At 41.6% G+C, this 25,482-nt stretch overlaps 1 protein-coding gene across 1 annotated transcript; it reads left to right on the top strand.

The window, feature by feature from the left end:
* The first annotated feature begins 1,738 nt into the window (after window positions 1-1,738).
* On the top strand, window positions 1,739-19,446 carry lmo4a (LIM domain only 4a). The gene is made up of 5 exons (XM_004561896.5): window positions 1,739-1,959; window positions 11,540-11,786; window positions 17,108-17,204; window positions 17,305-17,463; window positions 17,910-19,446. Exons 2-5 carry the CDS (start codon window positions 11,545-11,547, stop codon window positions 17,916-17,918), a joined length of 507 nt encoding a protein of 168 aa, XP_004561953.1. The 5' UTR covers window positions 1,739-1,959; window positions 11,540-11,544; the 3' UTR covers window positions 17,919-19,446.
* The last annotated feature ends 6,036 nt before the right edge of the window (window positions 19,447-25,482 follow it).

Raw genomic sequence — 25,482 nt, 5'->3', positions numbered from 1 at the left:
AAAGGGCATTCAGATCTAAAAACGTTTTTAAACAGCCCGAAGGCTGAAAATGCTGCGTCTGAATATTTGTTACCTCTGTTTTTTGGCCCGATAATTTAGAAAACACGCTCCTTTAAGGTAGTGCAGCTTCTTTGCACTTACCCCGCACGTGAGCACTTTGTCCAGCAGGGGTCGCGCTAGGCACGTTTATGCCACACCGAACGAAGCCCGGCTGTTTGCATGTGGCAGTAATTATAATCTCAGAGGTGTGCTCTTAAAGCATGATGTTTTTGATTGTGGTTTTAAGCCTCACCCTCTCTGCATGCTTTATAACTCCACTGACTAAACACACCTGGTCGGTTTAATAAAAATATTAACATAACCAGATAACCTGCAGACCTGAACCCGAGCAGTGTTTATCACAGCCCTCTGCAGGTGTGATGTATGACTCTGAACCCACAAGAGGCGCCCGCGCAGCTATAAATAACCACATAATTAAAGGTGTTGACAGGGAACTGACACTGTGGTTAGAGCTGCTCTCCCCGGAGCCCCCCTTTAGTTTAAAAAGCTTCACACACACTACAGATCCCCCCCTCCAACAACACCAGCGTCCTCAGAACAGGATCATGTGTGGGCTTATTACCAGAGGAGGTGTTACATGTGAGGCTTGTCATGGTCTTATTGTGCATATACTAATGAATCTTCAGTGAAGGAGGGGAGACTTTTAATAAACTTAAAGTCAGAAATTAATTCCAAAGGTTCATAATTACCCTCATCCATAGACTGTATATAAAAGACAGGTGAAACGAACTTAAAATAATAATAATAATTATAAATATAATAGACATGCAGTTTACTTCCTTACTAATTTATTTCACTTCTTCTTTTCCTTCCTACCTTCCTTCTTTTCACTTTCATCCTTAAATCCTTATTTCTCTTGCTCCTATACCGTCCTTCATACTTTTCTACTTTTTCTCCTTTTTCTCATTCCCCCTTCAAACTTTCCTTTCTTACCTTGTTCCCAACTTCCTTCCTTCCTTCCTTCCTTCCTTCCTTCCTTCCTTCCATATTCCTTACTTTTTGAGTCCGTCTGTCACCCTTTCTTCCTTCCTTCTTTTCTCTTTCTTCCTTATTTTCCATGTTCCTAATTTCCTTCCTTCATTCATTCATTACCTGTTGCTCTTTAATTTTTTCCTCCCCTGGTCCTTTCCATTTGAACTGTAATTTCCTTAATTTTTAACATCCTTTTATCCCTTCTTCCTAAATGCCTTCCTTTCTTCCCCTTAGCATCCTTCTCCATTCCTTCTTATACTTTCCTTCCTTCTTTGTTTCTTGGTCCTCTTGGACTCCTTTTATTTCAGGATTGGCTCTTCACATTCGAACAATAAATTAGAAACACGCCCATTAAACTACATAAATACATAAATAAAATTAGATTTAAATAAATATTATAAATAAATCTGGAGCAGAAAGCCTAACTCTTTAAGTTAAACTGATTTGAGTTATTTATTGATTCTGTTTTTATTTAGTAATAAATCCCTGTTGTTGTAAGAAGAATAATTTCTCTCTTGAAGCAAAGCGTCATGTGAATAAACGACTGTTTGCAGTCACAGTCAGGAGATAATTATGGCATATTTAGATTTTAGATCAGCAGTCATCCATCTTCCTGACCACAGGCAGGAACCACGCCCATTTCGTGACGCAGAGGAGGCGTGGCCTGGCTGGTTTAAATTGGGGAGGAGCGCTCCTCCGTGAACAGCTCAGTGCGCGAACAAAGCGCAGTAGGTGCAGGAGAGAGAAAAAGAAAGAGAGAGCGAGAGAGCGCTCAAACATCTGCAAGAAAAAAGCAGAAGACTGCATGGAAGAAGAGCGGAGAGGAGCTCCTTCACAGGAATACTGAGCCGAAAAGTTCCCAGCTGTTTGACCTTTGGCACAAACATTAGGTGGACGAACAGAGAGATTCAAGTTCAAAGCGCGGAGGTGAGTTCACGAACCTGAAAGGACTATTTTACTGTCAGCGGAATGAAATTAAACCAGACTGAAATATTTACCGCGATTTAAGCCTCAGATTTGATGTTTTTGTCTTTAATATTTACACTTTCTCAGACACATTTCTTTTCAGACAGCATTTTTAAAACTTCTGACTCTTCAGAAACAAGCAAACGCACAAACACAGTTTTATCTTTGCTCCAAACCGCATGATATTCTCAGAAAAGCATCAACACCGAGTCTTTATTTCACACTGCAGCATGACATTTACAACAGGCAGGGTCCAGGACATGAAGCCAAAGTCTTTCCAAGCTCATCCGCCCGTTTTTATTCTATGAAATGACAAAAATATGAAGTGAAAACAGGAATGTGCTGCTTCATTTATGTTCACAAAGTGATGAAGTGGAACCAGAGAATCTGCTTTGTCCTACCTTACTCTTTGATATAAGAAGTGTTTACATCATATCTCATCAGACTTGTAGGAACACACGTTCATTTTTGGTTATTTAAAAAGGACTGTTCACATGGATTTAAGTTTAGATGCTATAACACTGCTGTCCTCACTAACTTAATATATTCACCCACTTTTAAAACCAATCTCAGATCTCATTTAACCTTTTTTGTTAAACACAACTGCAGATTCAAACTAAAAACAAATAAAAAATGTTCATCCTGAGAGGCCAAGAGATAGTTGATATGATAGACTGTATATAAAAGATGGCAGTAGCCACTGTGACATCACTCATGGGTTAGTTGCTATAATCATTTTGGTGAAATCAAGTCGTTAGCCTATGAGCATCCTCTGTTTTATCGTCCTTTTTTCTTTAATTGCATCATAATTTATTAAAAATCATTTATTTATCATTTTTGGTAAATTTATTTATTGATTGATTTAATAATTTGGACAAAGTGTTGTTGGGTCGGAGATCGCAGGAGAAGCAGGTCGCCCCCTGCTGGTCATTATAAAGAGTGCAGGTTTAAGGTTCATAACTTCAGGTTTCAGATGTTTTACCCGGCCTGTGGTTTGTTTCTGGAGTTTCTGCTTCACATTGTGACTTTTATGGAACAAAACAGCCCGAGTAGGTTGGAACGACTCGGGCGTCATGTCCTGAAGTCTGTGTTTTTCATTTTCATGCCGCAGCGTGTAATAAATGCTCGGCACTGGTAATATTTTGGCTGGCTTTGTTTATGTGTCTGGTATGAAACATTTTGTGACTTTGAGCAAACACTCAGTTTTGTAAATGTAGTTTAAAAAATGTTTTGTGTTTTGTTTTTTTTTTGTTTGTTGTTGTTTCTTTCAAAAGAAATTGGAAAACTTGTAGAAAAATGTGTTAGCAGATGTGGGCGAGTGTACTCTAACTCAGCACTACACACACTCTATTTAGAGCTCTTAATCGTTATCATCCCGATAACGATTTAAATCACAAAAATGTAACATTTTCTGTAAATTCTGTGAATCTCGGGCAGCTCGACTTGCGGGAAGTGTTTCCAGCGTTTCCACGTCATGTAGCTGGAGTCGAGTGTTTTAACCGACGCATGAAGCGATACATTTTTAGACATAAGTTGTAACGGCCGCCGTTTTCTTTGTGAGTATTTATTACACGGCGTGCTGCGGGGAAAAGGCTGTTCTAACGTTTGAGTCTAAGGTTTATTTTTTAGCACCCGGCGGCTCTTTTTTACTTCTCATCTGTAAATAATCTGCTCTTTCACGTGATTCAGTTTATTTTGAAAAGTCTCAACAGGATCTTGAGCTTAATTGTGAAAGGTTTATGTGGAACATAAACAAGCGGACACGCGATGGTGTTACCATCGTTGTTGCTAACCACAACGCATAAAAACAGGCGCTTGTCCGTCCGTAGTGTGGTTATATAAAATATAAGAGAAAGAGAGAACTTTAAGAAATGAATATAGCCGCTACAGTGACCATCAAAATAATGAAAAATATTTCCGTAAACAGTTTATTTTGCGACACCACGAAACAAACGATAGCGTAAAATGAAACGACAGACGTTTTTATATCGTCATCTGATATATATCGTTATATCGAACAGCCCTAACTGCCTGATGATTATACTGTTTTATAAATGAGTTTAAACAGAGAATACCCAAAAGCACATTTTCAAAAAGCTGTTTCACGACCTCTGCTGTAAGTGAATGACTTTTAATTCTGTGTAATGAATCATTCAGAGAGGAAAATTACGCTCAAGTAAAATATCCGCTGACTTGTTCATTCAAACTTATGCTTTAATTCAGTTATTATAGCTAAATATTTTTATTCTGACTTCACAAAAATAACAAACACAAGCTTATGAATAAGAATCAAAATCAAATGATCAGAAAAGCTCCTAAAAATAAATAACTAAAAATCAAGAGTTGCAATAAATGTAAAAAACTATTGGCATGTATGCTTCATCCATCACTGTTGGTGTCAACGATGCTCTTTATAAAAAAGACATTATTGAAAAGTGAAGCCGCTTAAACCTGTTTTTTCTAATGACCAGCAGGGGGCGACTGCTCTGATTAAACAGTCTGTGCGAAAATGACGCAGTGTCTCTCAAGATCCTCATGATGAACTTATGATCTTGGTTTTAGGTCATATTAAAAACCGTGTTGTTAATTATAGGTCCCATTAAGAGCCAAAAAAGGCGGGAAAATACTCAGAACAGGACTTCACTAACGAGGGACATCACAGTGGCCATGTCCCTCTTTCATATACAGTAAACCTGCTGCATGCAGTGAACTTTCATCACGTCGTTACAGGCGTGTGTGTGTCGGTGTGTTTAAGTGATCTGAGCTGTACTTGTTCAGCTCTCAGCACCACAGGAAAGTCTCTGTGGGAGAATCTGCAGGTTGTCTCTGAAACTGTTTTCCTAAACGAGCGACTGACTGAATAAATTTGACCAAATTTTTATTAAAAAGGATATTTCTATCAGCTCTTGCTTCTGCGGCAGAGCTGCGTCTTTTTAATTTGACTGAAACTGCGAGCAGGATCGCTGCTGCCACACGAACCCGTGCCCTCTGTGTTAATTAAAAAGAGGCCTGTTTTAATGAAACGGCACGTCTCTCTGTGAGAGTCTCAGGAGAAGAAACTGGATCTGTGTGACCGGCGCGCCCTCGCTCGGGCTCGTTTAGTCACTTTTACCCCCTCAGACTGAAAGCAGCTTATTTGTTAATTACACCTCTGAAGAGTGTGGAGGAGGCTTCACTGAGCTGCTTTGAAAAAAGAAGGAAGGAAGCACTTCATAATTTCAGAATAAAACAACTCGTGCACAGTTCGTCCTGTCAGCATCCAGCAGCCACTAAAATGGCTGCAAACCATTCAGGGCATCTGTCCTTCGTTCCGTTTCTTTCTTTCATTTCTTCCTCCTATCCTGTCTTTTACTCTTACCCTTCCTTTTACCCTCCTTCTTTCTTCCTTCCTTTTCATCTTCTACTCTTATTCCCCTAGCTTTTCTTCTTACTTTCTTTACTTTACCTTCCTGTTTTCTTCTTTCTTTACTTTCTTCTCTTTCACTTCATTCCTTTTTTGTCCTTTCTGTCAATCATTATTTTCTTCTCTATTGTGCTTCCTTACCTATCTTCCTTGCATTTCCATTCACTCCTCCCTCCTTGCTTAGTTGTTTTGCTTTTCTTCCATTTATCAAGCCTTCATTCTCGCCTTTATTTCCCCTTTCTTTCTTCTATCCTTCCTTCCTTGTTTTCCTTTCTTTTTGAATACCCCATTTTCCTTCCTTTCTCTTCATTCATTTGTTTCTTTGTTCCTTGCTTCCCTGTCCTTATTTTTCCCCATCCTGCATTTTTACCTTTCTTCCTTACCTATCCCTTCCTCACTTTGCCCTTATTGTCTTACTTACTTGCCTCTATCCTTGTTATCTATCCTTTTTTCTTAGCTTGTGTCCTTGTTTTCCCCTTTCTTCTTTCTTTAGGTTCTCTCCTTTCTTCTACTGGAATTTCCTTTCTTTGCTCCTTTCCCCCCCCCAAATCTTTCCTTACATCTCACCACTGTCTTCTCTAAACCAAATAAGAAGCCAGTGGTGAGATGTCAGGACTGGGGTAATGCTGGAACCAGTAAAAAGCTGAAATACAGTCCTGATGGTCACAAGCTTAAATGGCAAATAACTATTAAGTGCTTAAATAAAAAATAAAAAATCAGGCAAACACAATTTAAATGGAATAAGAAACACTGAGTGAAAGAAATGATTAAAAAGATTGATTAAAAGGGAATATAAGCCACTCAAACTGGGAGTCCTGTGGACTGTGATGAATTACTAGATGACATATCAGCCATAACCTGATACGCCCTGTGACACATTATACTCTTAAACCCTTTCCTTTTAGACTAATTGAGGTCCTCCAATCTGCACAGAACGAAGATTTTTCTTAATATGAGGAACATCCGTCAACTGCCAGGAAAAAAAAAAAAGAGCTGTTGTCAACCCAATCAGCCTGAAACTGGATCTGATTCACCAGTTTGTGTCTCTTCATTAGCCCCTGTGTTTATTCACTGCTCCATCACACGCAGCTATTCCTTTACCGGCGATTCTTTAGGATTAAAGAGCTGCTAATAAAGAAAGAAAAAGCAAAGGTGGGAACATTTCAGTTTGCTGGATGTGATCATAATGTTTGTGTGACGCTCAGCTTCACCGAGAAGTCACACAGATGTTCTGGCCAGCTTTCAGTCAGATTCCACTAACTACAGTCTGACACCAGAGCCAAACATCCGACCAAAAAGACTCGAAGATGAAGACTCGTTTGAAGAGCCAAGCTTCAGCGAGTGTTGTGGTGGTTCAGCGGCCATGCAGCAGAGCTCACCGGCAGCGGTTTGAAAGCACGTAGTGTTTGCTGCTGACACCCCGAGGGGAAGCTCAGAAAGTAAAGCCCACACAGGTGAGTGTGGAGCTGGAAATGACATGGTCAGACCTGCGTGTGCAGGAAGGAAGAATCGGAAGTCTGTGCAGCATTTTATCAGGCTTTAGAGGAAACTAAGAAGTAGACGGGAAAGCTTTCAGCAGGAAACGACAAAATGACATTTCCGGCAAACAAAATGGGAAAATAAAAACCACCTGACTGCACCAAGGCAAAAATCTGTAAAACACTCCTTCTTCTTTACGAAATCACAATGCCATTCCAGAAGAAGTTCCACTTCAGGAAACACGTTCAGGAAACCACATGTCCTGTACATGTTACACAGCAGCAAAACCAGAAATATGTTTCAGAAATCACATTTCTGCAAAAAGGAACATTAAAAAAAGTAATTAATATTAGGAAAATATGAAAATAACAACAACACAGAAACCTAACGAGAGAATTGTTCAGGAAACACGACATTCCAGAACTTTTATGAGAATACAAAAACACAACAGCAAAGCATGACAAATGTTTCAGAACTGCAATGTTTCCAGAAAACCTTTCAGATAACTTGCAAACAAAAAAACATCACGCCCAGATTACACAACAAAGCAGATTTTCCATAAAGCATCCAGAAATTATAAAATAAAGCTTCTGGTAACATTCCAGAAGATGATAAAACATTCATGAAAACACAATGACTGAACCCAAAATGTGACAAACGTCCTGGTAAATATGGCAACATAATTACACTTTACACAGAAGCAGCTTTTGTTTAGACAAAGATATTTACTTTCTGCAAATATATCGTACGACCTGCTGGGTATAAATCTGAGTATCTGTAGCCTGAAACGTCCCCGTCTCAGCAGTGAGACACGCTGAGGCTTTGTGTGCTGCAGGAGATGATTAAAAGCAGGATTTGCATTTTAATTGGATAAGAATTGTATCATAGAGGTTTTTGGCAGCTGTCTCGAATCTTCTCGAATTAACACAGGTGTTAGTGTGATGATTGCATTGGCCGCTGCTCCACAGTTTTGTTTTGGGAACGTTTGGACATTTTTCAGGTTAAAGAGCTGTGTGTGTGTGTGTGTGTGTGTGTGTGTGTGTGTGTGTGTGTGTGTGTGTGTGTGTGTGTGTGTGTGTGTGTGTGTGTGTGTGTTCTTTTAAAGGTTTCAGACTCATTAACTGAGGTTTCTTATCCTTTTTAGTCTGCATATGAGCCGGTCAGGTCTGATTCACCACCTGAATGATATCCAGAGGACAGGGTTGTGTTTTGGATGCCACTGTAGAGACAAACTCGTGACGATGTACAGGTTTTCACTTTATTTCACAGGGGTGGGAGGGGAGCTGTTATGCTTTGCAGACTCGGGCCGCTAATTGATTTCACGGCTGGTGATGTGCCACCCAGAGGAATCTGGCACCAAAGACAGGAGACAGAAGGAGGAGAAAGAGATGTTTAGGCACACGGTCACATTAAAAACACCAAGTGGGAACAGATCCAGAATTATTGACCTTGTGATGACCTTTTGGATTTATGCTAACGGGAGAGTGAGGTCAGAGGTTGAACTTCAGGATAGGTTTAGTAATGAGTTGGTCAGCTATAAATGCTTTTGATCCTGGTTGGATGAAAAAGCCCACTGAGGCGGAAATGGCTCAGTTTCCATCAGTTTGTAGCTAATAACAGTTGGCGCTACATTATGACAATGATCAGTATACTTCACACTTATTGGACGTCACTTTAATTGCCTCCAAGTTGAGATTACTTTTACTTTCTTCTGATTGGGTGCCACTTGTAAACACATGTGGGTGTAGCTTCTGTCTCTCTGAGATGACCACATCAGGCACGTCCCTGTCTTTTGCTTTTACACCCCTGATAACTGGCTAAGAAGGAGAAAAATAGCTATCGAGACCAAAGCAGGGCAGCACGGTGGCGCGGTGGTTAGCACTGTTGCCGCACAGCAAGAAGGTCCTGAGTTCAATTCCATCATCAGGCCGGGGTCTTTCTGTGTGGAGTTTGCATGTTCTCCCCGTGTTTGCGTGGGTTCCCTCCGGGTACTCCGGCTTCCTCCCACCGTCCAAAGACATGCAGCTTGTGGGGATAGGTTAATTGGATAATCCAAATTGCCACTAGGAGTGAATGTGAGCGCGAATGGTTGTCTGTCCCTGTGTGTTGGCCCTGCGACAGACTGGCGACCTGTCCAGGGTGTACCCCGCCTCTCGCCCTACGACAGCTGGGATAGGCTCCAGCGCCCCCCGCAACCCTGAAAAGGATAAGCGGAAGCGAATGGATGGATGGAGACCAAAGCAGTTTATTTCTGCTGTTGAATTTGAACATGGGAGTCTATGGGGATTGACTCACAGGAACCTCAAGTGGGCATTTGAAGAACTGCAGCCCATGTAGCCCCAAATATCAGGGCAATGTACTGATTATATACAAAGTGAATTTAAAGTATACCAGTGATGCAGGTTTATGTAATCATTCTTGTCTTTCATTGTCAGCAGACACATGAAGAAGGACCCGTCGGTTCATTTCCAGCTTCTTTAATTCTATTTTTGGACTCTAATAAAGCAGCTTTGCATGATTCACAGTTCAAAATAACCCTATCTTATACTGGGCCTTCAGTTCATCTTGTCTAAAACAAGCTATTCTGCATCCTTCCCCTTTAAGCAAGCTTTCTTCTGATTGGCTGCCCCTCATAAACCCATATGTGTAAGGTCTGACATCAAACAGAGCCAAGAGTAGAAAAAACAGTGACAAATGAGTGTTCCGCTCACAGGGATTACTTGTAGAAACACTGAGCTCATTATTTGAAATTTTGGACGTGTTTAATGTGAAAATCCAGCTTTGGAACAGGAGATTCATGGCAGGAAGTAGAGAGGGAAGCACAGAGCCCAGGTCCACAGATTTGAATGCAAACCCCCGACTGTGCACTGTTTAGTTTTATGTCTTTCTGGTAGAAAAAGTTGTCGGATTTAGTCACGCTTTGTGTCTGTGGTTTGTCCTGCTGTGCACTACAAGCTGTTTAAACACCTCGAGGAGAATTTAAGGCTAAAACGATGAGCTCGAGTTTTCACCCATTTCAAATGTAAAGGTTTCATTTGTGGATTAAATAAATGGCCTCACTTCTCATTCAGAGGATTGACTCATTCATGACTGAGCCGTCACTAATAAGAAGGTTTGGTCCCAGCGCGTGTGGCTGTTTGTGGTTTGAACGTAGCCTTGGGCTTCTTAACATGGTGTTCCTGTGGTTGATTAGAGCCAGGTGTCTACTCTAGAAAATGAGGGTATTGAGGGCAGCCCGCCTCGCCGCAGAGGACCAGCTGCTGCTTGCTGCAATCTCAAATGATCTTGTGGGAAGGCTAGTCGTAAAGCTAAACATGCCCTTGCTGAAATTAGACGCTCTGGAGGACAAATTGTGCTGCTGTTGCTCATTTGGAAAATGAAATCTAGCCCTGCAATTATTTTATGTTGTTGTTGGCCCTAATTATAAATCATGGAAGCGGCTGAAGAGGCAGTGTTGCTGACTCATTGCTGAGCGGCACACACACTGCTGTGGTTGTACTCAAAAGCAATATTATTCCCAGCTGTGCATGAAATCAGCTCAGTTCTGTAATGGAAAAACGAGAGTGAGGAGGAATATGCTGAATGCTGCCCGACGGTACATGTGTTTCCGTAATGTTTAAAAAGAGATGATGAAGGAAAGAATTAAATCAAGGCCCAGATCCTGCACAGATTCCCTGCTCACGGGGCTCGTTTATCAGGTTCAGAAGAGTGTGTGTGGTTTTGTTTTACCATCTTTGAGCTTGTTTGGGGATCGTTCTTATGTTTGTGTATTACATTCATATTCAAGGATATGCTCCTGCCTCATGCACTGTTTTATGAGCCTTTAATTATTCAGGTAAAAGTCTCACTCCATAAGTGGGCCCAGACCTCCCTTCAACCTGTCAAGCTCCTCTCAAACTGAGGGTAGACCCTGGGTCTACCCCAGCATCTCCTTCCATGCATTTCTTTTTGGTCTTGAGGAGCAGCGTCTGTACTCTGAGCTCCCACCCTCCTCTCTAATAGATATCCAATAGATAGATACCAGATACCCAACTTAGTCTCCAAACTAAGTACAAACACTAAAAACTGTGGCTACAGAAAAATATTCAACTTAGCGTTGTTTGGAGGAGAAGAAATATGTCATTAGTTGACAGTTGGTGTGTCAGAGGGCTTCTGGTGGTTATACAACAAGAGGCAGCTGTGGCACAGGAGGTAGAGCAGGTCATCTACCAATCAGAAGGTCGGTATTTCGATCAAGTATCCTTGGGAAAGAAACCAAACCCAGAGTTGGTCCTGATTCGCTCATTGGAGTGTGAATGCGTGTGAATGCTGGATGGAAAGCACTTGTGTGTAGAGAAAAGTGCTTGCGTGTGTGGGTGAATGAGACATGTTGTATAATGTGCTCTAAGTGCTCGAGTAGAAAAGAAGCATTTACAGCTAGTTTAGAAAAATATCATGGTCCAGTCCAATCCTGGTTTTCTCACCCTGCCATGCTGTCCCACACTGATCATCAGTTAGGTGGCAACAACTTCAAAATCTGAAAGTAATTATTAATATTAGAAAGTGAGTCGCAGCCTCAGGTTTGGAGTTAACATCACTGACACGCTTTTATTTGGTCTCATCTTTGACACCTTTTTTATATCTAACCTCTAATGGTTCCTCTTTCCTTTTACCCTCCAGTGGCGATGGTGAACAGCAGGGTGGAGGCACCCACAGTAGCGGTGATGGGCAGCGGCGGCGGGACAGCGGGCAGGTCGTGTGCAGGATGCGGGGGTCGTATCGCGGACCGCTTCCTGCTCTTCTCGATGGAGCGGTACTGGCACACGCGCTGCCTCAAGTGCTCCTGCTGCCACGCTCAGCTGGGCGAGTACAGCAGTACCTGCTACAGCAAAGGCGGCATGATCCTCTGCAAGAACGACTACATCAGGTAAGGCTTTTCAGAAACGTGAAACGTGTGTGTGTGTTAGTGTGTGTGAGGGAGGTGCAGGCAGGGGTTTTGTGGGCATCTCTAGGAAAAACTGAGGGCTGGATCTGGAAAGCTGCTGAGGAGGACCCTGAGACACAGCAGACTTTGTGCATCAGGCCAGTAATAATACAGCAGCCTCTCATGAAATAAATAAAGCTCTGACTGTACGGTCGGATTACGCCACAATCTGCAATAAGATACACTGAATAATCATGAGAGGTCTGCAGTGTGTTGGAGGAAATTCCACATTCGATCCAGCCATAAAATGGGATGTTTATGCAGGTGCATATAAATGTCCCTGATTAGTATTCATGCGGTTTTTGCACTGGTGTGACTCCAAATTAGAAGCTGGACTCTCACAGGTTCCTATGCATTCATGACTGGCTCATGATTAAGCTCATTCAAACTCATCCAAACTGAAAAAGGCTTCACTGAAGGCAAAAATCTGCCTTTTACAAAACAGACTGGTCAGTCGAGTCACAATCAAACTATGATTCTAAACTAACAGGGAGCTCTTCAGTTGTTGAATGCTGGGTTTTTTTTTTTTTTTGTTTTTTTTTTGTTTTTTTTGTTTTTTTGACAGCTTCGGGAACGTGTGCCAAGTCGATACACCAGTTTGGTCTCAGGAAGCTCAGGTGCTGAGATGTGATGGCTTCTCATGTTAGAACCTGCAGTTCCTCTAGTGACCACTTGAGGCTGGCTCAGGCACTGAATCAGCCCCATAGACTCCTGTGTCAATGTGTCTAACTTTAGAGCAGAAATAAACATGTTTACAGCCTTCTACAAAAATACCTTTGGTTTCTATCACTATTCTCTCGTTGTTAGTAACTATACATGTTTTTGGAATGTGCCCGTTCAAGCTTCAAAATACAAAACCTCAAAGCAGTGCAAGCTAGCATGTTGGCAGTGTCCATTTTTTATATACAGTCTATGATTCCTGGTCATTGTAGCACCCTCTAGTGGTCAAGACTTTACTGTGGTTCGTCCAAAATAAGATTAGTGATCCCATGAGCTACGTTTTGTTTTATGAATGCTGCTTTGTGATGTCACTTCTAGGGCTGGGCCATATCATACTGTTCACAGTAATACCGGTATAATGTCGGGCAAACGATAAGAAAATAAAATATTGTGATATAATATGGGTAAAACACACATGTGCAGTGCCTTTGTTTTCATATGCACATGGCGGAAAAAGCATGACGGCGACAGAGAATGAGAAGGGCGAAAGCAGATCGTTAAATGAAACAGATGAACCAAAATTGGTTTGTAAAAATGCTACAACTTCAGTGGTGTGGAACTGGTTTAGCTTTCGCCCGTCAGATACACAACAAAGCACTATTTTTGGTAGAGCATGCTAGCGGGCCGTCGTTATTACGTGTTGTTTGGAAAAGACGGCACACTTAAAATCAATCCTTTGATTTTTCTGAAAATCGACAGTGCCCCTTATAATCCTGTGTGCCTTATGTATGAATTCTGGTTGTGTTTACTGACCTCGAAACGATTTTATGTCGTACACGGCGCTCGAAAATCTGTCAAATGTTTCAGTACGACTTTGCTAAGCTACGAACCCGCACCGCTTGATGGACTGTCGGAGCATTGCGGCTATCGTAGGCAGGAGCCTCGCAGAGTGATACGTACTGTGCTTCAACATAATATTACCGTATTGTGTGTGTATAACCACTTTTTAAGTTTTGTGGATATTATACATGGTTATGCTGAGGATCTGTCAGCCAGTTTCCACTGGAAATGCCTTTTGGTTAAACTGTCAGCAAGGATTTTGCATTTGCACTGTTAATTTTTTATATAACTTTAATGCACATAAAAAACAGCTGCTTGTTTAAGTGAAAATACATTGATGTTTTTGGGGTTTTTTGCACTAATAAAGTTGTGGAGTTGTAAAGCATTTTGTCTAGTGTCAATTATATCGTCAGTTTAGAGCTGGGCGATAGAACAATAACGATATGTATCGCGATATAACTTTTTCTCGATAGAAAAATTAAACTATCGCGATAGACCTCGCCGCTCTTGTCCTCTTTTAAAAAAAAAAAAAAAAAAAAAGGTCAGCCAATCCAAATTAAGTAGCGCAGAGCCGAACCAATCAACCAATCACAGCCGCAGCGTCACGTCACGTGACTTGATACGTACAGCACAAGTGCCAAGCCGCACATGTGTATTTGTTTGGGAAGCAGCCAGCCACCGTACCGCCCGGGTAATGGAGGAAATGAGTGTGCCGACTAGAAAAATCAACCGAGCGTGACCGAAGAGAAAACAGATGATGGTTCCAATGCCGGAGAGATTGTCGAACGGAAGAGCCATAGAAGTTCCGTAGTGTGAAGGTATTTCGGCTATTTCAAGTCTGACAAAAAACAGTAGCGTTCACTGTAAATTGTGCCGAAAGCAAGTCTGGACATACAATAAACTGGTGCATGCGCTACGTCCACACGTACCCGGGTATTTTTGAAAACGCAGATTTTTCTATGCGTTTGCACCTTTCGTCCACATGTAAACGGCGTTTTGGTCACTGAAAACGAAGATTTTTAAAAACTCCGGCCATGGTGGATATTTTCGAAAACTCAGTTTTTGCATTTACGTGTGGACTAGAAAAATGGAGAAAACGCAGCGTCAAAGGTGTGCGCATTTTTTGACGTCACACTGTGCGCCACGTTATTGTTTCGGTGAAATGAATTTCTACAATACTGTTACTGTTAATTCTACTCTCTGCAGTGTTTAAATGCTTACATATACACACAGTTACTGTCCGTCCACACATACGACTCGGCTCTGCTTCTATGCCCCAGCTTTGTTTACTTTTTCCCACCGAGGCTTCTAGACTTCTGATTGGCCAACATTTCTGCACGGTTAGGAATCTAGCGCCACCTGCTGCTTTGGCATGTTCATAGCAGCGTTTTCCTTCATTTCTGCCTTTATGTGTGGACAGGATTATTTTTTAAAACGAACACGGAAAATCTCCGTTTTCAAAAATACCCGTGGACGTGTGGACGTAGCCTCAGTCTCTGACTGGAAGCGCTAATTCGTCATTCGGCTTTTGTCAGACTAAAGTAACTGTTAAAACTGTTTGAAAAGCTCAGCTATACAACAAGGAGAGATTGAGAATTTCCTTTTAGTTCTCAGTTTATTTGATATTGACAAAAGTTAGCCAGTTTTGTCTGTTCTTCTGTAAAACAAACTAAGATTTATTTTTAGAATTAATATTTTGTTTCTAAGTGGAATTGACAATTTAGTCTGTTTCGTTTGTTCTATTTTGAAACTTAAACGCTTTAGCGGCTGCCTTTTGTGTAGTTTGAAATATTTGCCTTTATTTATCTGAAAAAGTCTCATGTTTCTTAAGTACATCTACCCTGTTGAACTTATTATGGGAAACAAATATTTAAATAAAAACAAGCTGCTGATTATTTCACATTTTACTTGTGAGCAACGGCACATTTAAATCTTACAAATATAGTTATTTGGCTTATATCGTGATATATATCGTTATCGCCTGAAATGAAAAAACATATCGTGATATGAAAAAATCTTATATCGCCCAGCTCTACGTCAGTTATATCGTTATTGCAAATTTTCAAATGTATGTCGTGATAAATATTTTTTGTCATATCGCCCTGGTCTAGTCACTTCCTACTTTGCCTTTTTTGATTGGCTGAATGCTTTTGAATAGATTTTTTTTTTTTTTTTAATTCAGCTCATGGCTTTTGTTACTCTTGTGGAAATTGAAGTCATGTGTGCTTTTAACTCCACCAATACCTCTTATTTTTGGCCCAATCAGCAGTGATGGAGCACTTGAGAAGCAGTCCAGTCAGTGTGAAAGCTCTCCTGCTTTGATGGCTTTTGAGAACCAGCGTACATTTTGATTGGCTTGAAAGCCAAATGTTCACAGCATCATGTGGCCATTTTGTACTGATGTTCAAGTGCTAGCTTTTTGGCACCTGACACCAGACCTAATTTTCACAAAAAAACAAACAAAAAAAACCCTGCGTGTGTTTCCAGCCGCAAACGAGCTGAAGAAACGTCTGATTTAAATCCACTCTGGACTTCCAGTGCCACTCCAGAATTACAGCCGCCTCAGATTTCTCGCTTGGCAGCCGTTTGTTCCGTTCTGTGGCAGGAGTGCAAATAAAGAGCTCAAAATATGTATAAATAGTCCTACAGTGGATTTCGGCTAATTTGTGTTTGAGTGGGGAGGACCTCCAACCGCCATCCATCCCATGAACTCAAAGCTACAGACACTGACCAACAGACAGGAAAGCCATGGCTAAATTATCCAAACCTTGAGCTGAGGTGGACTTACCTAAGGTCTGGTTTGGGGTCGAGTCCTTAGATTCGTCATGCTGCTAAAGAAAGATGAGCCTTAACTGAGACTCGGGAGGAGTGTGTGTGTGTGTGTCTGAGGGTTAATTAAGGAGGACAGGGATCCTCTCAGGCACACTCATTAAATGACTGTTTGGATTAAGATAAAAAATTCATTACTCTGTGGAGTCATTGAAAGGGGAAGACAAAGAAAGAGGGAGAAAGAGAGAGACGCCAAAGTGGTCAAGTGAGTATCGCGGGGTTTCACGTGTAGCTTTAATGATGACAGCAGCTTCCTTTAAAGGTTCAACACAGGCACTGACCTTCCTCCAGGTTCAGACTGATGAGGACCGGCTGCTGTGTGCCGCCACACTGAAACGACCCGGAGCCGATACCCTCTCATTGGACCTTTTATGGGTGCTAAATACAGACTATATATAACTGATGCATGAAGACTTAAAACCATTTACAGCTTTAATCACAAACTTTTGTTATTACCCTTCTGCCCAAGCTTCAGTGGTGCCAACATGCTGTGTTTATATAAGGCAGGGGTGTCAAACATAAGGGCTGGAAGCCAGAATCTGCCTCACAAAGACTCTAATCCGGCCTGCTGGACTGCTTTTGAAAATATGAAGGAGGTCATAGGTTATTCTACAGTAAAACCTTCAGTTTTATAATAACTATAGGAGTCTTTTCTGTAATTTTATACATTATTTCTTACACTTGAAGCCCAAAGACTCATCTGACAGATTTCTTTCCTTTACTACATCAGCATGTAGAAAAACTGACATTTACTGCTGTGATGGCAACTTTTTTCTGGCATTAAGATATCTTGACGTATTTGGTGGCATTGAACTTATGTCTTAACATTTCAACATTTCACAGGTACCTGAAATAGTAGAGATGGGATTTGAGAACCCACGACATCTGCTTTATGGCTGTTGTGTTGATGCATGACTGTTTGGTTTCATGTGCAGGCTGTTTGGACACAGTGGAGCCTGCAGCGCTTGTGGACAGTCTATACCTGCCAGCGAGATGGTGATGCGAGCACAAGGCAGCGTTTACCACCTGAAGGTGAGCGTGATCTTCTACCAGTCCAGCGTTGTCAACCTTACATGTTTTCATCTTTTCAGACCGGTGAAACTTTTAATCCAATTTATTTGTTTTTCTTTAGTGTTTCACATGTGCAACATGCAGGAACCGCCTGGTTCCCGGCGATCGCTTCCACTATGTCAACGGGACAATCTTCTGTGAGCACGACCGGCCGGGAGGAGGCCTGCTCGGCGGACACTCAACTCCACTGCAGGGCAACAACATCATGTCTGACCAGAAGGTGAGAGGCAGTTTCTGGACTAAGACTTTTTTGAACAGTGACATCATTTTCATTCAGGAAGATTTTCATGAAGCAAAAATGTGAGCTTAACTGCTGATGAATTGGCGAGTATTTTTTGCTCCATCCCCCTTTTTTCAGAGGCTTAAATAGAGGTTGATAGTTCAGTCAAAAGTTGCTTCATCAGCAGCTGAGAGTAATTTTCTCCGTGTTGGGGAGAAGATCTGGAGATGATTCAAAATGTGGTGTTTGCACCTGGAAGTAGTTTATGTGGACTAACAGCATGCAGATAAAAAAGAGTTCTTAATGAAAATGAAACAGACCAATCCAGTGGATTGGAATTTTGTTTTGTTGTTTTCCAGTCAGTTTAACTTTAATGCAGACTCATGGATGTTTATCCAAGCTGGTGATTGGTTTGGTTTATAACCTCTTCTCTTTACCATCTACAGGTCTGCTGAGGAAGAGGATGGAAAACCAAATGTGTGCCTTCTCCCTCACCTTTTTCCTCTTCACCTTCTCCCCCTCGCTGTAAATCCCACCGCTGGTCAACCTCCCTCTGATCTCGTGGACCCTTGCCGCTGGTTCAGATTTTAACTTCCCAACAGACTCTGAAGATGACGAGGAGTAAAATCTGAAAGAGGTCTGTTGGGATTTCACTGATTAGCTGTGGCCTGGCTGAAAGAGGAAAAGTGGAACTGTCCCATTTGTGTGATTTTAATTTTCCCAGCCAGCCAGTTACTGTGGACATTGAATGAGGAGAAGACAATGAAAGCAATGTGACTCCTGCAGGAGGTGAACTATATTTGACCACATATTTGAGTAAAACTCGTTTGGGTCTGTTGTGTTGTCATTTTAGCTACTCGACGTTTCCTTCGACACGCTGAGAGACACCTGGACACCATAACATCTGTACTGACTTAAAGACGTGTACTTCTCTGTGAAATATTCACATTTTAGCGAGTTAGTGAAGAGAAATTGCTCCCTAGTGGCAGTGTGAATGTCACAGACAATGGGATTGATTTCTCCATGAATTTTAAGACTGTCTTTTCCCAGTTAAATCAGCTCGTTCTCCTCCACATGTCTCATATCAGTGACTCTGTATGACCTGTTTTAGTCTGTGCAAGCTGCTTTGCAACCCACCTCCACCTGAGCTTCTCTTTTTAATGCAGTTTCTGACTTTTTCAGTGTCATATCTGCTGACATTGATACCTGCTCTGTTCTATATGTGAAGGGAGATGTACTGCCATATATATATAAATGACTACAAATGGAAACCAAGAACAGTCGTCTTTTGACTGTAGTGTCAAAAACAAGGACGGACCCTTTATTTAACTTACTTTATTAAAGACTGGCTTTGATTTTTAATTCTTCCTGTTCTCAGGAAGAAGCTACTATCACTGAGTTTCTGTTGTGGAATAAAACATCAGCTTATGCATATGTGCAGTTCCTGGCTCCCAAGGTGAGTCAGTCCCTATACACTCCCATGTTATAATGTCCAACTTTGAAGCAGTTTTCTCCTAAATAACAGGTGTACGGTGGGGTTCATTTGTTTATAGCTGTTTGGATTTTATTGAGGCTTAAAATAACTGGCTTGCTCACTTTTAGCTGACAACGTGGCACAGCACCTTCTCCTCCAAATATGGTCACTTCCAGCTCCAGAAAACCAACATGGCGGAGGCCAAAGAATGATAAAGTTAAAGTTACAACAGTGGGTGACATGGCAGTGGCCAAGTCCAACTTTTCCTTCTACTAAGAAGAATTAAGAGTGTGAAGGTAATACTCTTTTAGCAAAACAATGTTTATGTTGTTGTTGTTGTACTGATGGCATTAGTGCTGTGGAAGCTTTACCATGTGAACCATTGTAGGATAAAGTTATAGTGCGCTAAAGTTGATTCCACCTGTCTCCGTGTGCTGATGGCGATTAATAAAACAGCTAAGACTGATTATTTGAATAAAGACTCATCTGACAGTCTGAGTTAACCACAATCTGTGCCACAGTTTCATTTTTTAATTTTGTTGCCTCATCTCCAGTAAACATGATAACAACAAAGTAAAAATGCTAACATTCTTTATTGATTTAGGAAACTGTATTTAAAGAAATATTAAAGCAGGCTTTGATATTTATCTCCTATCATGTTTGCCCTCGATGTTCATGTCATACAGAGTAGATGAACCCTGCCTAATTTTCGTTATGTGGCTCAGCCAATCAAAAGGAAATGGGAAGGGGGGGTAAAAATACAGTGTTTCACTGTTTTGTTTTTCTATTTCTGGCTCTGTGTGATGTCATGATGATGGAATGAGCCCTGCCCACTTCTCTTTACATGGTCCAGCCAATCAGAAAAAAGTTGAAAGGGTGGACTTGTTTGAGCGATGCTGCACTATGGACCAAAATAAGATAGTTTAGGCTTCAGGATGCTCTAAATACTCAGTTTCAGAGAGGTTTTACTGCTCTAGGATCTTTGCAATGTCATAAAAATGGAATCAGTTCCGCCTACATCTGTTTACGTGGGACAACAGAAGGATGGGAGGAGCTAAAACAGCAGCTAAAACCGCTCAATACTCACTTTCAGACAGGTTTTTCTGCTCTTGGATCCGTGTGATGTCAGAGGGAGAATATCCCTAATATGGCCACCTCAGCCACAGAAGCTTCATCGCCCTGCAGTCTGGACCTTCTGTTTCTGAAGGGCAGTCCTTCAGAAGTGGTTGGGCAGTATGTTTGTTGGCATGATCACAAAGCAGCCTAACCAAGCTTCAGTTAGTTCTTTGTTTTTAATGTCAAACTGCACAAACAGTCATCCTCAAGCACTCTGTAGATATTTTTTATATGTTGTAGTTTGAAGTTAAATTTTTTCTCAGTACATAAGCGAAACAAGAAAGTCAAGATTCTAGAAACATAGTCATTTCTACACAGGTAAAAATTTCTCTTAGATCAACTAGGAGCACAGCTGCTACTGGGCGTAGCACGGCAGCACCCATGATGTACCTTTTTCCTAGGATGCTGTATGAAAGAAGTATCATCTGGAACATGTTTAAGCTTCATGCAGTAACCGTGTTTGGAAAGATTACTCAGCTGCAGTGACATATACTGTGTAGTTTAAATGTTTACTGCAGTACTGTTCACATTTTTACTCTTTATACTGACGTGTTTTCATTGTGCTGACATTCTCTCTGCTGCAGTACAAACCATCATTTCTCTGTTGATTCTTGAGTATTTGGAGTTCTTTCAGAAGAACTAATAATAATAATAATAATAATTCAGTCATTCGACTCACATGTGACAAGTGTGTGATTGGGCTAAAGAGCTAGCTCTGGCTGCCTGAGACTGAGGGGTAAGTAGGGGAGAAACGCTTGTGGTTCTCAGACAAACATGGCTGATTACCCACAGGAATGGGATTTCAAAGGCCTGAGCTGAGGCCATTACAGAAGCAATTAAAGTGGGATGCGCTGGAGGCCTACGCGGGCTTTAGCTGCACTCCAGTGTTGCAGCCTAATGAGGCCTAATCTGGTGAGCTGGTCTAATTAAAAGGGAGGGTTGTTTTTTCCTGTGGGCTCCAGGCAGCCAGCAGTTTGTGGTCTCCATAGTTGTCTGAAACAAAATAAAAAAATAAAATACAAGAGCGAAGACTTACATTGTTTTCAGCCATAAAAACGTTCGGATTCCTCTTTTCTGTGTCCCTTCAAATTAAAACTTTTTTTACATGCTCTCTGATCCTTCCAGGCTCTCGGCTCTGATTGCTTTCTGGCATGAAAAGTGCCTTTAAATTAGCCTTTTTAAATCTTTTTGGCATAGAAACTACAAGATCATCTCTTCCACGCTAATTTTGGGATCTCTCGTCCCCCTTTTTTTCCCCCTGTATTGTTTTATGCAGCTTTCTGTGGCGCTAAATTAAAGGCTGGAAGTGAGGCACACATGAGTAGCCAGCTGCGACTCCTCAAATTAACGGGGCCCGGAGAAGTCGTCAGCTCCCTCTCACAGGGTTAGTCCAATTAGCTTCACATTCACAGCAACAATGAGGCTTTTAATGGTGGTGATTCAGAGAGCTCTTTCATAATGATGGAGGGCGAGTGCATTCCTCTGGTTTTTCACTCATGACTCTGCTGTAAGCCCGGAGTCTCACCAGTTTCTCCCAATTCAACCTCAGTCCTGTTTAAGCTAGTCAGGCTGTAGCTTCTTATCACAAAAAATACAAAATACAGTCTGTGCGATTGTGGGTTTTTTTCGCTCATACATATCCTTTTTCAGTTATGTATGTTCCCAATAAAGATGGCTAATGTTTCAAATAACAAGGTCAGTGTGTGAACAAATAATCCACTTGAGCCAAAAGCTCAGGCTTTAATTTAATAAACACACAGTTTATTAGATTTTTTTCTCCTCTTGGATCTTAATGATGTCAGTGAGAGGAACACACAAGTCCCACCCACTTTCAATTACAAGGGAGGCTGGCTTTATGTGGAGGTGAAAAAGCTTATTTTGGACAGAGGCTCAAAAAAAAAAGAGGTCGTAGAGGCGAAATAAAAGTTTCTAACAAGAGAAGCCTCTTTTTCTTATGTCAAAGCGGAATTTAAGATTTAGTGGTATCTTCATATTTTATCCAGACTCCAACCTTTCGGGCTGAAGATAAAGCTCCAGTTCCTCAAATGGCTACTTGAGGTTCAAAAGTGACTCGGTCCCCATAGACTATGATGTTAAAATGTTTAGCTTTAACTAGGAATAAACATGTTTACAGCCTACTATATATGGAGGATAAACATGTTTATAAGACACCTGTTTAAACAATACGAAGCATTAACATTTGCAAGTAACAGGGAGGGGATCTTTTTAATATGGTCCTCACAGGCAGAAAGAAGTCCCACCCACTTTTATGTTACAAGTGGTAGCCAATAAGAAGAAAGTTGGCTTAAAAGGAGAGGGGGGAGGGAGCTAAAACAGTAATGCAAAGTTGTTCTAGCACAGTAACGTGTGCGCCCAGTATTGTGTATATAGAGACAAGAGGAAAGAAAGCAGTTCATTAAGTTCACAGATGGGAACCAGCACTTTCAAGTCTGAGTCAGAAAACGGTGGAGTGCCCACTCCAGGTTAAAGTTAAGGACTTCAAGTATCTCACAGTGTTTTTCTCGAATGAGGGGAGCACTGAACGGGGGACTGACAGAAGGATTGGTGTGACATGGGGGCATGATTTCAGTGGTGAAGAGTGTAAAAGGGAATCTGTTTCATTACATTCCCGCTGCCAACATGAACACGAGCTTTGTGTCATTACCAGAAGAATGACATCACAATAAAAGCTACCAAAATGAGGCCTGGGAGGTCGGTCATTCAGGAGGCGTTTAGAGTAGAGCCCCTACAGCTCCACATTGAAACCAGGACCAGGTGAAGTGTTTCAGGGACTTCCAGCTGAGAGAATTCTCCAGGGCAGACCCAGAAGACAATAAGGAGATTACATCTCTCAGCTGGCCTGGAAACACCTTAGTGTCCTCCTAGAAGACATGGAGAGAGCGGATGGATGAATGGATGGTATTTATTATAAAAATTCATGTTAGTATTAAATCATTTATTGATTCAGCTTTGATTGTGTGACAGTGACTGGTGGAAAAGTGAATTATTTTGATACAAAGATATGCTGTATATCAAAGATGTCAGTTTCTTTAAACATGCATTCTTTTCTGGAAAATAAAGACTCATACATCAGGGTACTTTTTGTTGGTTACACCTCCGTTCTCAATATTGTCATCCCACACAAACTCACTCACAAGCCGGCAACACTCGGCCCGCACCCCACCCTATGTGACTGGCTACAGGACTTTTTGACTGGCAGGCCCCAGTCCGCCAGGATCAGCAACAGGACTTCAGCCATCATTATTACAAACACTAGCGTCCCACAAGGTTGCGTCCTCAGCCCCATCCTCTACACCAGAGGTGTCAAACTCAAATACACAGTGGGCCAATTCAAAACTGGAACAAATTCGCGGGCTAACGTTAATATTTATTGAAATATATTTATATCTCCAGATATAAGAATGAATCTTTTCTTATGGACTCAAACATGTTTTGCTGAAAAACTGAATATGGAACAAACAAAGCTTAATACTAAACAATATATATATTAGCTGTATAATACCAGTAGGCCAGCTCTAATAGTGATTTGGTATGGCTTCGCGGGCCAAATGTAATTTTGAGTTTGACACCTATGCTTTACACCCTGTACACCCACAACTGTGTTGCCTCCAACAAAGACAACATCATTTTGAAGTTCGCGGACGACACTGTAGTGATCGGTTGCATTACTGGAGGGAACGAAGTGGCTTATAGGAGAGAGGTGGCTGGTCTGGTGTCATGGTGTGAGGACAACAACCTCACCCTCAACACTGACAAGACAAAGGAGATGATAGTGGACACGAGGAAGAAGAGGAGGCCTCACCCACTGCTGTCTATCCAGGGCCTTGAAGTGGAGAGGCTGAGCAGCTTTAGGTACCTGGGCATCTACATCACGGAGGACCTCACCTGGTCACTGAACACCACACAGCTGGTCAAGAAGGCCCAGCAGCAGCTGTATTTCCTGAGGAGGCTGAGGAAATTTGGTATGTCGGCCAAGATCCTCGGCAGCTTCTACAGCTGCATTGTAGAGAGCACACTGACCAGCTGCATCACTGCATGGTACGGCAGCACTACTGCTATGGACCACAAACACCTGCTGAGAGTGATAACAACTGCGGAGAAGATCATCAGAACTCCGCTGGCCTCTCTGCAGAGCATCTACCATCGCAGAGTCCAGAGGAGAGCTGCCTCCATCCTCAAAGACCCCACGCACCCCCAACACGGACTGTTCACACTTCTGCCCTCGAGACGAAGGCTCAGAAGTGTGAAATCCAGAACGTCCAGACTCACTAACTCCTTCTTCCCCATCAGACTCTTGAACAGCTGACCCATTTTGAACAGTAATAATAATTTTTTTTTTGCACATCTGGTCATCTTACATATTAAGCCAGCATATTAAGCTCATAGCTCTTTTGCACACATCAGTTTCAAATCTCCATATTTTGTCTCCTTTTCTGTCTTCAGCTATTTATTTGTATTATTTATATTTATATGTTCCATTTCTATTGTATATATTAATCGGCATCTGTGGGTGGACAGCAAAGAAAGAATTTCATTGCACAAAGAAATGCCTTTTCTCTTGTGACACATGACAATAAACACTTTCAATCTTTTGAATCTTGAATCTTTCAGTGGCCAGCAGGGAGCAACTCCCTTGAAGGCTGTGCAAAAATGACCCTCCTCCTCTCTTGATCTATGACTTCAGTGAACACTGATGTGTCCATGATCTCAGTTGTTAGTTTCAATAATCCGTGATGAACCAGGATATGTTCAAGGGCTGGTTTCAGAACACCAAGATGGCGACAAAGAAGCCTGCAGATTGAAGCTTCTCAGAAGGACTTCACTGTGTTGTGGTGGCTTCGTTCATCCTTTATATGCAGTCTGTGAGAAGAGTCCAAGAATAAAAACAGGAGAGGTGGATGCAGAGCAGGTTCCTTTTAATTCCTCCAAATCCCACTCTCCAGCATGCTTCTAGTGTTATTCAGCAGCACATTTTTCTTACTGGGGCTAATCTGGGTGGTGGGCAGGAGTAGGCGTAGCACTGATTACTGCGGTGCCTCACTGGTAATCCTGTATCTGTGGACAAAGATCCCATTGTTTCTCCATTTTCCCCAAGAAATCTGCCCAGGAGATACATGAAACGTGGCCATATGTTGAGAATAGAAACATTTAACTTTAAAATAAAGTTAAAATGTAAACTAAAACACGGCCTGATCAAATCTAATTCTGCTCGGTGCAAAGAAATCTCCAAAAGTTTGTGTTTTGTTTAATCAACAAAACAAAAAAAAACACAATTTCTGCCAAAGCCTTTGGTGATTTGTGCCCATAATATGATGAAGTGTCTGTTCCCTAAAGTGTAACAGAAGCATAAGGAGAGGAGGATTAAAGAAACATAAAATCGCTTCACAGTACTGGAACATGCTTCGTTC

Source organism: Maylandia zebra, linkage group LG7, assembly GCF_041146795.1.
Source record: "Maylandia zebra isolate NMK-2024a linkage group LG7, Mzebra_GT3a, whole genome shotgun sequence".
Lineage (NCBI taxonomy): Eukaryota > Metazoa > Chordata > Actinopteri > Cichliformes > Cichlidae > Maylandia > Maylandia zebra.
Note: the sequence above shows the minus strand (reverse complement) of the source record. Positions and strands in the feature narration are given on the sequence as shown.